General features: G+C 37.4%; 1 protein-coding gene across 4 annotated transcripts in view; it reads right to left on the reverse strand.

Annotated features, from left to right (window-relative positions):
- Nucleotides 1-881: 881 nt before the first annotated feature.
- Ndufs1 (NADH:ubiquinone oxidoreductase core subunit S1) overlaps nucleotides 882-18,880 on the reverse strand; it is a 35,663-nt gene continuing 17,664 nt past the window's right edge. For all 4 annotated transcript variants that reach the window (XM_046463060.2, XM_046463062.2, XM_046463059.2 and 1 more), the window contains 7 exons: nucleotides 17,175-17,304; nucleotides 13,702-13,862; nucleotides 7,887-8,041; nucleotides 5,131-5,306; nucleotides 3,950-4,084; nucleotides 3,762-3,834; nucleotides 882-1,233 (listed from right to left, as the gene is read on the reverse strand). In XM_046463060.2, the coding sequence (XP_046319016.1) occupies nucleotides 1,142-1,233; nucleotides 3,762-3,834; nucleotides 3,950-4,084; nucleotides 5,131-5,306; nucleotides 7,887-8,041; nucleotides 13,702-13,862; nucleotides 17,175-17,304 (922 nt within the window). In that variant the 3' untranslated portion in view covers nucleotides 882-1,141. The remainder of the gene's footprint in view (nucleotides 1,234-3,761; nucleotides 3,835-3,949; nucleotides 4,085-5,130; nucleotides 5,307-7,886; nucleotides 8,042-13,701; nucleotides 13,863-17,174; nucleotides 17,305-18,880) is intronic.

The raw sequence follows: 18,880 nt of genomic DNA on the forward strand, positions 1-18,880 counted from the left end.
CATGTATGAGGCCATGGTTCAATGCCCTGTAACCCACCCACCCTGCCCCACATACACACAGAGTAACAACAGATTACCAATGGGAGGGAATTATACACAGCAGTTAACAATAATGGATTCTGGAGTGAAAGAAAACTGGTGTCTATAACATTTTTTTGCTGTGTGGCTTTGGGCAAACTATTATTATCCCTGGGTTTCAATTTCTTCATCTGTAAAAGAGAGAACAATGCTATCTCCTAGGGTTGTAGCAAGGCAAAAGGAATATATATGTAAAACAAGTGTTTGTCACCCAGAAAAAGCTGAATAATTATTACCAGTTATTATTATGACTATTAGTTCAAGATACAGATCTAGTATATGATTACTCCCCCGCCACACACACATTTATCCAGCTTGAAAGAATGCTTATATCTTTTCTGTAGCAGTAGAAAAACATGGGGCTCAGGACTGGGGATATAGCTCAATGGTAGTGCGTTCAGTCCTCAGTACCATAAACAACAAAAAAACCATGGAACTTAACAGAAGGTCTCCATTTTACCCACTTTACAACATAAATGATCTATGAAAATAAACCAGGGACGGGGGTGTGGGGATGTGGGGGTGGGGAGAGAGGGGGCAGGGGGTAGATAAGTTTATTGGATTAGACAAAGGGGAATGAAGAGAAGGGAGTGGGGATGGGAATGGAAAAAACAGTAGAATGAATTGGACATATTCATATGTTCATGTATGAATAAACGACATGTGTAACTCCACATCATGTTCAACCACAAGAATGGATTCCTAATTAGAATAAGTTTATACTCCATGTATGTATGGCAAAATAATTCTGTTATGTATATCTAAAAAGAACAAATAACAATTAAATTAAAAAAACAAAAAAATTCAAATTTTAAGGATTTTCTTTGTATTTTTCACAAATATTATCAATGCTTTTACATGAAAGAAAAAAATGCATATATGTTTACACAGAATACATAAAGTTTAAACTGCTACATTATCTTATAATTGCAGTATCATTTTCAAATAAGCATGGTATAACCTTAAATATTACATGATTTGATTTCTTTTTGAAAGAGAGGCATTACTCTAATGTAATTGTCCATTCACTACTTATTGCAAATTTGGGTTGGTAATAGATGTTTCAGCATATGGATGGTTCCTCTACTGCTTGAGCACCCTCTGTGACAGCTTTGACACATTTAGCCATTGTCTGTGAGGCTCTGCTAATTGAATCTGAAAGATATCAGGGAAATGAGCATTTAGTTAATACATTTAGTTAATACACACAGTAAAACTTTAATATTATGCATATTCAGAACCTCCCCCCACCCCCCAAAAAAAAGACTATGAGGCTCTATGCAATTATATGTAGCCAATTTATTGGCTAAATGTTTTTAATAACTACCACAGGAATAATTAAATACCTATATAAAAGCTAGAAGACACATCAATATGCAGCCATTAAAAAATTATAGATAAGGACTGGGGATATAGCTCCGTTGGTAGAGTGCTTGACTCGCATGCACGAGGCTCTGGGTTCAATCCCCAGCACCACAAAAATAAAAATATAAAAAAGTTTTTAAAAAATATGGATGAATCTTGCTGGGCACAGTGGTGCATGCCTGTAATCCCAGCAGCTTGGGAGGCTGAGGCAGGAGAATTGCAAGTTCAAAGCCAGCCTCAGCAACTTACTAAGGCTCTAAGCAACTGAATGAGACTCTTTCTCACAATAAAAAGGGATGGGAATATAGAATAATTAAAACACCTCTGGGGCTAGGGATGTGGCTCAAGTGGTAGGGCGCTCGCATGGTATGCGTGCGGCCCGGGTTCAATCCTCAGCACCACATACAAACAAAGATGTTGTGTCCACCGATAACTAAAAATAAAATAAAAAAAAAAAAAAAAAAAAAAAAAAAAAACACCTCTGGTTCAATCCTCGATACAAACACACACACACACACACACACACACACACACACAGAAAGATAAATAAGGACCTGGGCATGGTGGCACGTGGCTATAATCCATTAACTTGAGAAGCTAAAGCAGGAGGATCAGAAATTTGAGGTCAACCCAGGCGATGTAGCAAAACCCTGCCTCAAAATAAATAGGGCTAGAGGTATAGCCTAGAGCACCCCTCAATACAATCCCCAGTACAAAAAAAAAGGTGCTGGGGAGGAGGGCTGGAGATGTAGCTCAATGGTAGAACACTTGAGGTCTTAGGTTTCATCCCCAACATTGCAGGAAAGGAAAAAAAAAAAAAGGTATACATCCCTAAAAGACTGACCAAAATGTTAAAAGAAATTCACACACATACATACACACATGAAAAAAAGAATCTTAGGTACAAATTATATCAAAAACGAAAAATGTTGGGGCTGGGGTTGTGGCTCAGTGATAGAGTGCTTGCCTAGCATGCATGAGACACTGGGTTTGATCCTTAGTAACACATTTTTAAAAAAAACCTAAATAAACAAAATAAAGGCATTGTGTCCATCTACAACTATTTTAAAAAGAGGGGGAAGAAAGAAAAATGCACTCCTGGGGTTGGGGTTGTAGCTAAATGAAGAGCACTTGCCTAGCATATACAAGAGGGTGCCCTGGGTTTGATCCCAACACCACCAAAAAATTCAAAATTATATAAATAAATAAAACCTATGCTTTTAGGTAGAAAATTATTATTGTCATTATTATTATTATTATTTTGGTACTGGGAATTGAACCTAGGAGCACTTTACCACTGAGCTGTATCCCCAGTCCTTTTTTTTGTTTGTTTTGTTATGAGACAGGGTCTCACTAAGTTGCTTAGGAACTTCTTAAATTGGTGAGGCTGGCCTGGAGTTTTCAATCTTCCTGCCTCAGCTTCCCGAGTCACTGGGATTATAGGCATGCACTACCATGCCCTGGCCTAGATAAAAAATTATTTAAAATCAAGCTGGATGTAGTGGCTTGTGCCTGTGATCCTAGCTACTCGCCAGGCTGATGTGGGAAGAATGAGTTCACGGCCAGTCTGGGAAACTTTAGTGTGATCCTGCCTCAAAAAAATAAAAAATAAAAAATAAAGTCATATATTAACTACCCAAAAACTTAGATGTTATATCAACTATTGTCAGAGATACAAAAAACAAATTTTGTTTGTGTGCATCCCTTAAATACATTCCCAACAATTTACATCAGAAGCATTGATTTTTTTTTTTTTTAACAGTATTGGGGATTGAACCCAGTGACCCTTTACCACTGACCTATATCTCCAGACATTTTTATTTTTTAGTTTGAGACAGGGTCTTGCTAAGTTGTCCAGGTTGGTCCAGAACTTGCCATCCTCCTGCATCAGCCCCCAAGCCTCGCGAGTCTATGGCATTACAAGCCTGAACCACCACTCCAGGCATTTTTTTTTTAAAAGAAGCACTGTTTAACATATTTCATGTTTAAATGTTTTGATTCTTCACTAAAATTATCAGAAAAATTTTTACAGCTGTTTATCACTTTGAAATATTCTCCCTAAACTGCTACACAATGATTTCTTCTTATAACAACAAAACTTTACACTTAAAATCTGTTAACTTTTGGAATTTTCAAACTTTTACTTACATTTCAGAAACAACAAATATTATAATACAATAAGAAAACATGATTGTATTAGTTCTGGTATTTGAAAACCTCTACATATACTACCAATAACAAATAATTATAATGCTAAATGAGATTCTTTTCTCTTCTTGCCTTTCATATTTGGCAGAATCATGTTGATAGTTACTTGCCTGTCATATAGAAGTCTTTTATAGTTAGTTGAGGTGGAACAAGGGGATCAGCAAGAAGTTGCTGGTTCACAAGCTGCAAAAAAAAAGGGGGGGGGGGTTGAGTAAGAAATCAACAATAGTATTGAAAACTAGTACAATTACACATGTAGTTACACTCTTTATGAAAATGGCACCTGGCAAACTTTTACCTTGGAGAGCTCATTTGCTTGCTGAAAGTAATTAGCTCCTTCCACATCATCATATCGAACAAGATTAGGAGAGACTTCTTCCAATCTGTTCCTCACTTGATCCAGAGTATCATATGGAAGAGTAATGCCTGCAATCTACAATAGATCAGATCACCAAAAATGACATAAAGCTTTACTAATTAAAAAGTTCAGGGTTGGTCTAGGTGTGGTGGTACATGCCTGTATCCCAGCTACTTGGGAAGTTGAGGAGGCAGGATTTCAAATTCAAGGCCACCCTGGGCAACTTAGCCAGATCCTCTCTCAAAATAAAATAAAATGGGCTGGGAATACAGCTCAATGGTAGTGTGCATGTAACAAGACCCTGGATTCAAGCTCCAATAAGGCAAAACAAAAGGGTTGGGCATATAGGCTAGTGGTAGAGTAAATACTTAATATGTGCAATGTTCTAAGTTCAATCTTCAGCACATTCCCATACGCATGGGCACACACAAGAAAACAGAATCATTATAAATGATTAAAAAGACAATGCTATGCTAAAGCTACATGTTTCTGTTTACTTGTTATTAACCACATACAAAATTTACAGGGGCTGGGGTTGTAGCTCAGTGGTAGAGTGCTTGCCTGGCACATGTGAGGCACTGGGTTTGATCCTTAAGACGACATAAAAATAAATAAACAAAGGTATTATGTCTATGTATAACTAAAAACAAAGAAAAAAATTTATAGACAATAGTGTGTTATTTTAAAACGTGATTTTTTTTTAAGAGTAAAAGGAGCTAAACAAATGTTTTTAGGTGAAATATGAAATAATAAAAATAACAAATTCAAATCTCCATTTTCTGACCATATTTATACTGCATAGTATTAAAATCCTCTTTGCATTTGAGATTGATATTATCATTGACTTTGAAAATTATTCTACAACTTGAGAGGAGGAGGCAGAAGTATCACAATTTTGAGGGCAGGCTCAGCAAATCAGCAAAGCAAAACTGTCTCAAAATTTTAAAAAAGGCTAGGAAGGTAGTTTAGTGATAAACTGCCCATGGGTTCAACCCCCAATTCAAAAAAATAACCAAACAACAACAAAAAACAGCAAACAAAACAAAAAGAAAATCTTCTAACAAACCGACATGTACAGTATTCTTAAGTAGCATCACTAAGAAATGCCTCAAAAACAGTACCTCAGAAAGGGCTCTGATAATTTTCCAGTCCTCTCGTGCCAAGCCAGGAGGTGTCACTGCTACTTTTGTTTGCTGAGCTCTACCCTCAGTATTTACATAAGTAGCAGACTTTTCTGTGTAAGCAGCTCCTGGGAGAATAACATCAGCTATGGGTGCTCCAACATCACCATGATGTCCTGTGATAAGAAGGAAAATAGCAAACCACAATTTAGTAAAAATCAGGTTCACTTCTATATATAAAGACAATGTAAATCCTTTGTAATTCCCATTTTTTTTAATTTTACTTTTACAAGGCAGGTCTTGAACTTGTGGTCCTTCTGCCGCATCCTCCCTAATAGCTGGAATGTGCCATTACACTAGGCTAAAATTACACGTGTTTCTAATATGAAAACAATATAGTATAATTAAGTCCAAGTTACCCATAGTCCAGCTCCCTTCCCTATGAAAATTACTATAAAGTTTTTGGTATGTATCTTCCCAGACTATTTTATGTAAATACAAAAATATATATATTACACATACATATAATGGACAACTGGGTATGTTCATGCTTACAAAGCAGAAATGATCAGATGTACCACTTAGTGAAAATCAGTAAGCTGGACTGAAACTGTGGAGGAATGCAAAGTATTGAATAGAAATACTTGGGGATTGAACCCAGGGCTTTATGCATGTGAGGCAAGCATTCTACCTGCTGACCCATATTCTAATGCTGAAAAAGGTATAAGTAGAAAATGAAGAAAATAGTATTCTGAAACGCTATCAACTATTAACAATTCCATAAAACTGGTAGAAGTATTTTTTTAATAGTTGTAGATGGACAGCATGTTTTTATTTTATCATTTTTTTATGTGGTGCTGAGGATTGAACACAGTGCTTCACACATGCTAGGCAAGTGCTCTGCCACTGAGCTACAGCCCCAGCCCAAAGTAAAAATATATTCAAAAAAGAAACTGGAAACAGGAAACTGGCATGGTAGTATACATCTGTAGCCCAGGAGGTGAATGCAGGAGGATTGAAAGTTTGAGACCAGCCTGAGCAATTTAGCCAGACCCTGTCTCAAAATAACAAGTTAAGAGGGCTGGGGAAGCCAGGTGTGGTGGTGCATACCTGTAATCCCAGTGGCTCGGGAGATTGAGGCAGGAGGATTGCAAGTTCAAAGCCAACCTCAGCTACTTAGTGAGGACCTAAGCAACTTAGTGAGACCCCGATCTCTAAAAAAAAAGTTTAAAAAAGGGCTGGGGATGTTGGGCATCTGGCTCAGTGGTTAAGCACCCCTGGGTTCAATTCCTAGTACAAAAAACAAAACAAAACAAAACTCTGGGGAGGTACTCATTGGCAGAACATGACTGGGTTCAATTCACATTAACACACACACAAAAGAAAAGTTTTACATTATCTAAAGTTTGAACTTATTTGTGTCCACATTTTTTTTTTTTTTTGGTACTGGCGATTGAACCTAGGGACATGTAACCACTGAGCTAAGTTCCTGGCCCTTTTTTAAAAATTTTAAGACAGGGTCTTCCCACGTTGCTAAAGCTATCTTTGAACTTGCCATTCTCCTGCCTCAGCCTCCTGAGCTGCTGGGATTACAGGTGTGTGCCACCACACTGGCTATGTGCATGTTTATATACACACAGGAAAGATACACAGTATGTTTGCATGTCGAAACCATCATCAAACTAGGTGTGGTGGTGCACAACTATAATCCCAGCAGCTCAGGAGGCTAAGACAGGAGGATTGTGAGTTCAGAGCCAGCCTCAGCAAAAGTGAGGCGCTAAGCAAATCAGTGAGACCCTGTCTCTAAATAAAATACAAAACAGGGTTGGAGATGTGGCTCAGTGGTCAAGTGCCCCTGAGTTCAATCCCTGTACCAAAAACCAAAACCCATCATCAATGCCTATGTCTGGAAAAAACTAGAAACAAGACTTTAGTTTGTGCATTTTGGTATAACTACATAAAACTAATTATACAATATGAAATATCATATAATGCTTTTTTGGCACTAAAAAGTCCATTACAAATTTATGCTATTTATATACAAAATAAAGGAAAAGCTTGGGCTGGAGATATAACTCAGTGGTAGAATGCTTGTCTAGCATGTGCAAGGCCCTGGGTTCAATCCCCAGTACTACAAAAAAAAAAAAAAAAAAAAAAGTCCAGTAACATGGAACTCAAGTGATATGTTTAAGTTTTTATACTGTTCATATAAAAATGCTTTCCCTTTGAAATTAACTACATTTTTTTGGCAGGGGGGTACTGGGAATTGAACTCAGGGGTACTCAACCATTAAGCCACATCCCCAGCCCTTTTTTTTTTTGATATTTTATTTAGAGACAGAGGCTAAGTGAGTTGCTTAGTGCCTTGCCATTGCTGAGGCTGGCTTTGAACTTACAATCCTTCTGCCTCAGCCTCCCAAGCGACTGAGTTTACAGGCATGCACCACTGCACCCGTCTGCAAAGTTGACTTTTAATGGTTAACATCACTGGATGAGAATGTCATAATTTTGCCATTCCTGTCACTGGACATTTATGTTGTTTCTAATTCTTAGTTATTAAGTACCAACAAGTAATAATTCTTGGTAGAAATATCAACCATGTAATAATAATATACATAATGTTTTTTTAAAAAAATGGGGGGCGATGCAGAATTCTAAAATAGAAAATGTTCTATCTACTAACTACATTGCTAAATAGTTTTTAATATACACAATGTATAATTATCTTCTGTTTCTAGTGTCACAGGTACCACTTACCTTGATATACAATGAAACAATCCTTTGGTAAATCCTGTCGTGTGATACAACCTCCATCAGCTCCCAGGAGAAACAACACTTTGGGAGGGTTCTTCCGAATTGCTTCTACCCCAGGTTTATACCCTAGGTCCAAAGCAGCTACTTGGCTTGCAACCCTTAAAGACAATTATGAAATTTTAGCATACTTGAGGGTTTTCAGTATAAAAAATTAAATATCATTTAAAAAATGATACTTAGCTTATATTATATTCAATGCTGTCAAAAACCCTTCCCTACCCACTTAAATATAAGATGCTTAGGACACCACCTCTTCATGAAATATTTTTCTGTGTGTGCTAGGGATTGAACGCAGGGCCACATCCCCAGCCCTTTTTATTTTTTATTTTGAGACAGGTTCTCACTAAGTTGCAATCTTCCTGCCTTAGACTCCAGAGTCACTGGGATTACATGCATGCACCACTGTGCCTGGCATGAATATTTAATGGAATAACCTTGGAAATGTTTATGCCAACCACAATTGCATTAAGTTTGAATCCTATTCAGTACAACAGACAAAAAATACATTAAGCCAAACATATTCATTACAGAAAAATCAGATGATTTTGAAAACAGGAGACATTTAGAGGCCACCACTGTTAAAACTATAATTTTAAAAAGTCACTAGTACATAAATGTATCTCCTTATGGAATTCTTTTCCTATGAATATATACAATATACACTTTTCTTTTTTGATACCAGAGATTAAACCCAAGGGTGCTTAACCACTGAGCCACATCCCCATCCCTTTTTATATTTTATTTTGAGACAGGGTCTCACTAAGTTGCTGAGGCTGGCTTTGAAATTGTAATCCTTTTGCCTCAGCCTCCTGAGCTGCTGAGATTATAGGTGTGTGATTCTGTATCTCGCTACAATATACTCTTTTTTGGGGGGTGGGGGTGGTACTGAGGATTGAAGATTGAACTCAGGGGCACTTGACCACTGAGTCACCTCCCCATTCCTATTTTAGATTTTATTTAGAGACAGGGTCTCACTGAGTTGCTTAGAGCCTCGCTGTTGCTGAGGCTGGTGTTGAACTTGCAAACCTCCTGTCTCACCCTCCTGAGCCACTGTCATTATAGGTGTGCACCACCATAGTCAGCTATAATACACTTTTTTGTTGTTGTTGTTGTTTTGTTTTTTTAAAGAGAGAGAGTGAGAGAGAGAGAATTTTAATATTTATTTTTTAGTTATCAGCAGACACAACATCTTTGTATGTGATGCTGAGGATTGAAGCCGGGCCGCACGCATGCCAGGCGAGTGCGCTACCGCTTGAGCCACATCCCCAGCCTACGCTTTAAATTTTTTTTTTTTTTAGTTTTAGGTGGGCATAATATCTTTATTTTATTTTTATGTGGTGCTGAGGATCGAACCCAGTGCCTCATGCATGCTAGGTGATCACACTACCACTGAGCTACAACCCAGCCCTACAATACTCTCTTAAAAGCAGAATATATATTTTTAAGGAAGATGCTTAGAATAACTTTATTTATTTATTTATTTTTGGTACTAGGGATTGAATCCAAGAGCACTTTATCATCAAGCCCTTTTTCTTGGGCTGGGGATGTGGCTCAAGCGGTAGCGCGCTCGCCTGGCGTGTGTGTGTGACCCGGGTTCGATCCTCAGCACCACATACAAAGATGTTGTGACTGCCGAAAACTAAAAAATAAATATTAAAAAAAAATTTCTCTCTCTCTCTCCTCTCTCTCTTTAAAAAAAAAAAGCCCTTTTTCTTTTGAGACAGGGTGTCGCAAAATTGCTGATGCTGTCCTCAAACCTGTGATCCTCCTGCCTCAGCCTCCCAAGTCGCTGGAATTACAGGAATGTGTCACTGGGCCTGGCTAGAATAACTATTTTGAATAGTATGGTTGTTTTTATCTAGTTGTTATTGCTAACTTTCTTGAAAAAATAGATATTCTAAGAACCTATAAATTGGTATAATCTTTTAAAAATAAGTTAGAAGCATATATCAGTAGTCTCAGAAGTGTTTATCTGGTTTGCCCTAATTAATTTAGTTTTTAGAAATTTACCCTAAAGAGCCAGGCAAGTTATTGTACACCTGTAATCCCAGCCATTTAGAAGGCTGAGGCAGGAGGATCACAAGTTGAAAGGTGTTATTCAGCAACTTTGCAAAACTCTGTTTCAAAATAAAAAAGAAATAGGGCCAGAAGCAGTGGCACATACCTACTCAGCTAGCTACTCAGGAGGCTGAAGCAGGAGGATAAAAGCAAGTTTGAGGCCAGTCTAAGAAATTTAGGGAGACCCTATCTCAGAAAATAAAAATGATTGGAGATGTAGCTAAGTGATAAAGAACCTTTAGGATCAATTCCTAGCATTGCCTCTTGGATAGGCAGAATTAATATAGTCAAAATGGCCATAATGGGGCTGGGGATATAGCTCAGTTGGTAGGTAGAGTGCTTGCTTCGCATGCACAAGGCCCTGGGTTAGATAGATCCCCAACACCACACACACATGCACACACATGCACGCATGTATGCACGCACTCACACAAATAGCCATACTACCAAAACTGTTACACAGATTTAACGCAATTCCAACTAAAATCCTAATGACATTCTTCATAGAACTAGAAAAAAGCAATCATGAAATTCATTTGGAAAAATAAGAGACCCAGAATATCTTAAGCAATCCTTAGTAAGAAGAAATGAAGCAGGAGATACCAGACCAATACCAGACCTTAAACTATATTCTACAGAGCAATAGTAACAAAAAGGGTATTGGTGCTAAAACAGACATGTAGACTAATGGTACAAAATAGAAGACACACAGACAAACCCACATAAATATGGTTATCTCATACTAGACAAAGGCGCCAAAAACATACATTGGAGAAAAGATAGCCTATTCAACAAATGGTGCTAGAAAAACTGGAAATCCGTATGTAACAATATGAAATTAAATCTCTCTTATCCTGCACAAAAATCAACTCAAAGTGGATCAAAGACTTAGGCACTAGAACAGAGACTCTATGCCTAACAGAAGAAAAAGTAGGCCCAAATCTTCATGTTGGCCAAGGACTTGACTTCCTTAATAAGACTCCTAAAGCGCAAGAAGTAAAATCAAGAATCAATGAATGGGATGGATTCTAACTAAAAAGCTTCTTCTCAGCAAAGGAAACAATCAATAATGTGATTAGCAAGCCTATAGAATGGGAAAAAAATCTTTACCACACGCACCTCAGATAGAGCACTAATCTATCTGAGGATATATAAAGAACTAAAAAAACTTAACACCAAAAAAGAAAAAAACCCCACATATAACCCAATCAATAAATGGGCAAAGGAACTGAACAGATACTTCACAGAAGAAGAAATACAACTGATCAACAAACACGAAAAAAATGTTCATCATCTCTAACAATTAGAGAAATGCAAATCAAAACTAACTCTAAGGGGCTGGGGATGTGGCTCAAGCGGTAGCGCGCTCGCCTGGCATGCGTGCGGCCCGGGTTCGATCCTCAGCACCACATACAAACAAAGATGTTGTGTCCGCCGAGAAATAAAAAAAAAATAATAAAATATTAAAATTAAAAAAAAAAAAAAAAAAAACTAACTCTAAGATTTCATCTCATTCTAGTCAGAATGGCAATTATCAAGAATACAAGCAAGGGCTGGGATTGTGGCTCAGGGGTAGAGTGCTCGCCTAGCACGAGTGGGACCTGGATTCGATCCTCAGCACCACGTAAAAATAAAGGCATTGTGTTGTGTCCGTCTACACCTAAAAAATAAATATTAAAAAAAAGAGTTAAAAGAAAAAAAGAATATAAGCAATAATAATTGTTGGCAAGGATGTGGGCAAAAAGGTACACTCGTACATTGCTGGTTGGACTGCAAATTGGTGCAACTACTATAGAAAGCAGTATGGAGATACCTCAGAAAACTTGAAATGGAACCACCATTTAACCCAGTTATCCCACACCTTGGGTTTATACTCAAAGGTATAAAATCAGCATACTACAGTGATGCAGCCATATCAATGATTGTAGCAGCTAACTTCACAATAGCTAAACCATGGAACCAATTTAGATGCCCTTCAACAGATGAATGGATAAAGAAAATGTGGTACATATATACAGTGGAATATTACTCAGTCTTAAAGAATGAAAATATGGCATTTACAGGTAAATGGATGAAACTAGAGAATATCATGCTAAGTGAAATAAGCCAATCCCCCAAAATAAAAGCTGAATGTTTTCTGTGATAAGCAGATGTTGATCCATAGTGGGGCAGGGAGGTAGGGAAAAATGCAAGTACTTTAGTTTGTGTAGAGGGGAGAGAAGGGAGAGGTGGGGCTGTGGGGATAGGAAGGATGGTAGAATGTGACAGACATTATTACCCTATATACATGGCATGATAACACTTCTGGAGTGACTCTGCACCATGTACGGCCAGAGAAATGAGAAATTGTGCTGCATTTGTTCAAAATGCATTCTACTGTCATGTATAACTAATTAGAATTTAAAAAATGAAAAGAAATTTTAAAAATTCCCAGCATTGCAAAAACAATGATGAATGAATGAATGAATGAATGACTAAATAAATAGGCTAGGGATATAGCTTGATGGTAGAGCATCCCTGAGTTTAATCCCCAGCACCATGATAAAGAAACAAACGAACATACAAAAGAAAAAAAAAAAAAACACTCCAATAAGAAAATAATCTATAAAGTTCAGAAGTATCTGTGTTAGTTCTGAATTATTATGCATTTAACTTTATTGTATCACTGTTGCTGGGGATTGAACCCAGGGCTTCACAAATGCTAGGCAAGTAGCCATCACTAAACATTTATAAGCCCCCAGCCCCTCAGAATTGAACCCAGTGCTGAGAATTGAAGCCAGTGTCTCACTTGTGTCTCACATGTGCCAGGCAAACGCTCTGCCACTGAGCTACAGCCCCACTGCATTATTTATTAAAATTCAGTATTTTTAACAGTACATGTTAAAAAGAAGGAAACAGCTAAAAATTTTATAGTAATTCCTGATATTAAATAAGTATTAAAGTTTGTATTTATAAAGAATTTCTAATCGTAGGAGGGAAATTCTTATTTGATAATGAAAATCAGTTAAAATCAGAACATAAAACTGTACTCATGGTATGAGTTCAACTATAAAACTTACACACACAAAAAAAAAGACCCAAAGAAAAGGCACTGAAATAACAATTGTAATTTTCTAGATTGTGTAATAAGGGTCACTTCCAGTTTTGCACAATTTCTTCTCTTTGCAACTTTTCTAAAACCTGTATTATGGACAGTCAGAAAAAAACTTTTTAGTAATTCTCATGTTAGCTTACATTTTCATCAAAGCCAGAAGATTTGTTGCAGTTTTTGAACCAAGGTGTAGCAAATATGATACATATTTTAAAATATTCTCATTTTCCCACACTCACTGCTATTTCTTTTTTTCTTTTTTGCAGTACTAGGTATTGAACCCCAGGCCTTGAGCATACTAGATAAGCACTGAGCTAACCTCCAGCCCCTTTTTGTTATTTTTAAAAAAATTGATACAGGATCTCACTAAGTTACAGAAGGTAGCCTTGAACTTGTCAGTCCTTTTGCCTCAGCCTCCCAAGTAGCTGGGATTAAAGATATGCACCACCATACATTAGTTATTATCTTGGGTTCTCCTTACACAGACAATAATGGTTCATATTTCACATCTGTAATGGGGATGAGGTTGTTCAATGTTGACGGTATCAGGAGTACATATACACAAATTTACTTGGATTTTATAGTATGTAAAATAATTACTCAACAAACCTATGAAGAATATTCATAACTTTCCAATCATCAGCAACACCACCAGTCACCCGAATCGTTTGTGCGATGCTAGAAACAGCTGCAAGAATTGCTGCCCCATCATTTCTTTGGAGTGCAGAACTGCCTAAAATCACCATTGGTTTTTTAGCATCCTTTAAGACCTATTTAAAAAAAGAAGAAGAACTTAAGATTTTAAACTACTACTAATCACATGCGCATTGAAAATACGTTGTTCAAAGTTTAGTTCTAACATGAAGAATGTCTTGGATTTGCTAGTCAATATACAGACATAAATAAGAACCATACTTAGCCAGGCACGGTGGCAAACACCTGTAATCTCAGCAGCTCAGGAGGCTGAGCAGGAGGATCATAAATTTAAAGCCAGCCTCAGCAACTTATCGAGGCCCTAAGCACTCCAGCAACACCCTTCTCTGAATAAAATATAAAATGCGCTGGAGATGTGGCTCAGTGGTTAAATATCCCTGGGTATTTAATCCTCAGTACAAAACAAAACAAAAACATATTTTAGTTTCATCAAAAGCCAATGCTACTGTGAAACAGCTGAATGAATATCAGATAAAACAGATTTTATACAAGTAGCACTAGGAATGAAAATCCTAGCTAAATTCCTTTGGTCAGAATGAGCATGGGCAGGTCCCAGGAAAAACTGGGAAATATCCCTATACAGATTGAGATAGTACTAAAGAACAGGAGAAACCATACTAAAGTACCATTGTGTCTTACATCCCAGACAGAAAGGAGGAGTTAGGGAATGCAATGATCAATAGATCACAATGCAGGATACCTAAAATTTCAAGGGTTTTGCTTTATACCAGAGTAACTCTGAATGCCAAAAACCTAAGAACATAGGGTATCCCAAGAATACAGGACAAATAATATGTAAAGAATATGCAGTTCACTCTGATCCCCATCCTCTTTTTTCTTTCTTTCTTTTTGAGGTATAGGAACTGATCCCAAGGTTTCTTTACCACTCACTGAGCCTTTTAGTTTTTTTTACTTTGACCCAGGGTCTTGCTAAATTGCCCAGAGTGGCCTCAAATCTTCCACCTTCCTAACTCAGCCTCCTGAGTTAGGAATTATAGGCATGTTCTATCCTGGCTTTCTGTGTTCTTCTTTTTTTTTTTTCAGTTGTAGTTGGACACAATACCTTTATTTGTTTTTATGTGGTGCTGAGGATCGAACCCAGGGCCTCGTGCTTGCTAGGTGAGCGTGCTACCACTGAGCCACAATGCCAGCCCTCTGAGTCCTTCTTAAACAAATAGCTGGTTGCAATCAAAGAATCAGTATGAGCTGGGTATGATGGCGCATGCCTGTAATCCTAGCAGCTTGGGAGGCTGAGGCAGGAGGATTGTGAGTTCAAAGCCACCCTCAGCAATGGTGAGGCTCTAAGCAACTCAGTGAGACCCTGGCTCTCAATAAAATACAAAATAGGACTGGGGATGTGGCTCAGTGACACAGTGCTCCTGAATTCAATCCCCAGTACCGAAAAAAAAAAAAAAAAAAAAAAGAATCAGTATGAGACGACTTTTAGAGGAGCACTTACATTTTCAAATGAATTTCCCAAGGAAACATTAAGAATTCAGAAGTACTTTTTAAAAACATATTATATATTAATTGTATATGGACACAATACCTTTGTTTTATTTATTTATTTTTATGTGCTGAAGTTTGAACCCAGTGCCTCATGTGTGCTAGGCAAGCACTCTACCACTGAGCTACAACTCCCAGCCCCAAAGTAGTTGTTTTTCATTGTTCTTGTTTTGTTTCATTTTGGTACTGGGATCGAACCCGGCCCTTTTAATTTTATTTTGAGATAGGGTCTCACTAAATTGCCCAGGATGCCCTTAACTTCCTGAGAGGCTGGATTACAGATGAGCATTACCTTGCTTTGCTGAAGGAAATAGTTTTTAATAGCTCCAAGAAAATGAAAACCAACTATTCCTCAGTTTAAAAACACAGAGCTCAGCTGGGCATGGTGGTGCACGCCAGTGCACCAGTGACTCAGGGGGTTGAGGCAGGAGGATTGCCAAGTTCAAGACCAGACTCAGCAATTTATGGAGACCTTCAGCAACTTAGTGAGACTCTGTTTCAAGATAAAATAATAATAATTAAAAGGACTGGGGTTGTAGCTCAGTGGTAAAGCACTCCTGGGTTCACGCATCAATACAAAAAAAAAAGAAAGAAAAAGTTCCTAATAATGGAAAATACACCGAAATCTATAGAAGAAAAAAAAGTTATCCTAAAAACACTAGTCAAGTACCACATGGAAGTGAGAACAAGAGAGGAAAACTTTTTTTTTTTGTACTGAGGATTGAACAACTGAGGGGCACTTGCCCACTGAGCCGCATCACCAGACCTATTTTGCATTTTGTTTAGAGACAGGGTCTCACTGAGTTGCTTAGCACCTTGGTTTTGCTAAGGCTGGCTTTGAACTTGTGATCCTCCTGTCTCAGTTTCTCAGCCACTGGGACTGAAGACATGTGCCACTGTGCCGCAAAAGGAAAATTTTTAACTGAATACTTTTTAATATTCTTGATCTTTTAATCGTATTTTTTTTCCTATTCAAAACAAATGTTTGGGTGTGGCTGTTTTGTCCTTCATTTCACAATTTTGTAAGCAAAAGAAGTAAATGAAGCAACCATCTTTGAACCATGCATGAGTGAGACTCAAACGCACACAAACACTCAAGTGAGCAAATATAATGCTTAGAGCAAATCAGGAAGGCTCCTTCTTGATGATATCCTTGCATAACCATTCAAGTGCTTACCTCCAGATCTCTGGTTATATGACAAACAAAAACTCCTTACTTTTCAAACCACCACTACACATACATTCACAAAAATCCTAAGATAAAGAGAACCTTGGATCTTCAGACTGAAGGCATACTATGTCCTATAAAACAATGACAGCTGGGCATGGTGGTGCACACCTGTAATCCCAGTGGCTCAGGAGGCCAAGACAGGAGTGTTCCCAGGATGGGAGGCAGCCTCCATATGCACACGATCACACCCATTCTTGTGGTAGAGTGATTTGAAGCTTCAAATTTGATACAATTTTACTTCAATTCTCTCCAAATAATTTCAAAGACATTAAACCCTAGTAAATAAAGACAGCATGTACACTCCGATCTCCTTTTTGTTTGCTTATCTATTCATCCATCTAGCTCTCTCAGAGCAATGATTATGTTTCATCAATAACTCTTTGGGGGTGGGGAGGAGGACACTGGATAATGCTTTTCTTTCTTTTTGGTAGTGCTGGGGATCAAACCCAAGGCCTCACACATGGTAGGCAAGTGCTCTACCACTGAGTTATATCCCCAGTGCTTTACTTCCTTCCATATTCTTCTCTGTATTACTAATAATTTTAACCATAATCACATGTTGCTATTACAAAAACAATAAACTTAAAAAACAGTAACAATTAAAAACAAACAATAGTAGACAAATAAGCACCTGGCTGAATGAATGGCTACCGGAAGCAATGTCTTGCAGAATTTTAGGGGAGTCTCCCAGGTGGTCATATCGGTAAGTGAGGTCCACTGGACTACCTATAAGCGCTACTTTCAAGTCATTATGAAGCCAGCTGAAATAAAAACAATACTGTTTTCAGAGAGATAAGTGAAGCAAAGCCTTTGACCTCATCAATACCAAGTCCTACCTCTATTTACAAAGAAGATGTTAAAAGCACAAACTCACAGAACATTTAAACTTAACAGATATACCTTTCAAAAAAGAATGCTATAAAAACACATGCCAAGACAATTCAATACATTAATATGGTATACAAGAATGCTAACTATGTCAGCTATGAACAAAGACTAATTTTAGAAAAACTGATCTGTAGTTTTTATTTGGCAATATTTACATGACAGGGTCAACTATTTCTTAATTGCTCATTAAGGATATTTAAATATACTTTATGAAAATAAACTAAGTCATTTTAGTTATTCCTTATAGCAGGGAATTATGCAGCTACTTGCTTCAAAGAAAATTATAAGTGCAGTGAACATATACTATTGACCACGTATTATTTAAGATAATTTTTACCTGTTATCCTGTTAGCACTCCCACTTTTAACAGTTTCATAGTTTAAACAATATGGTTCCTTAATTATACATCTTTAAGATATAAGTTAAAAAGATGAGGATGAGAAAGTATTCTACAAAATAACTGGCCTTTATTATTTTTTCCTTATGGTGCTGGGGAATCCAGTCTATGGTCTCATGCATGCTGTTACCACTGATCAACATCCCCAGTCCATGGCCTACATTCTTGCAAGGGACAAGGGGTGGGGGGGGCAAGGGGGTCCTGAAGGTAATGACACTAACTGCAATGTTTCACCACTACTGAGTGGATGCTTGACAGGAAAAATAAAATTGCTATAAAAGTGATTAAGGGGGGCTGGGGATGTGGCTCAAGTGGTAGCGCGCTCGCCTGGCATGCGTGCGGCCCGGGTTGGATCCTCAGCACCACATACAAACAAAGATGTTGTGTCCACCGAAAAATAAATAAATAAATATTTAAAAAAAAAAAAAAAGTGATTAAGGAAGGCTGGGGTTGTGGCTCAGTGGTAGAATGCTCATCTAGCATGCAAGAGGCAATGGGTTCGATCCTCAGCACCACATAAATGTAAAGTAAGGATATTATGTCCACCTAAAACTAATAAATATTTTTTTAAAAAAGTGATTAAGGAAAATTTTGTGAGAATTGAATGTAAACAGTGGATTAAGTAACAATTTTATATCAATACTAAATTTTTGATTAAGAGAATGCCCCTTGGGCTGGGGTTGTGGCTGAAGTGGTACAGTGCTCGCCTAGCATGTGTGGGGCACTGGGTTCAATCCTCAGCACCACATAAAAAAATAAAAATAAAAATGTTGTGTCCACCAAAAACTAAAAAATAAATATCTTAAGAAAAAAAAAAAAAGAGAGAGAATGCCCCTTGTGTTTAAGGAATGTAAACTGAGGTATTCAGCACATCATGTTTACAACTTAATTCTGGATGATTTAGAAATTATATTCATATATACATACAGAGAAAGAGTACCATAAAACAAATATGGCAAATTGTTAACTTCACTTAAGACCACTTTAAGCATCTTGAAATTATTTCAAAATAGAAAGCTAACAAAATAAATAAAAAGATCAGTGGTGCTGAT

This window comes from Marmota monax, unplaced genomic scaffold, assembly GCF_021218885.2.
Source record: "Marmota monax isolate L192 unplaced genomic scaffold, Marmota_monax_Labrador192_F-V1.1 WCK01_AAM20220418_F8-fsc00095, whole genome shotgun sequence".
Taxonomy (NCBI): Eukaryota; Metazoa; Chordata; class Mammalia; order Rodentia; family Sciuridae; genus Marmota; species Marmota monax.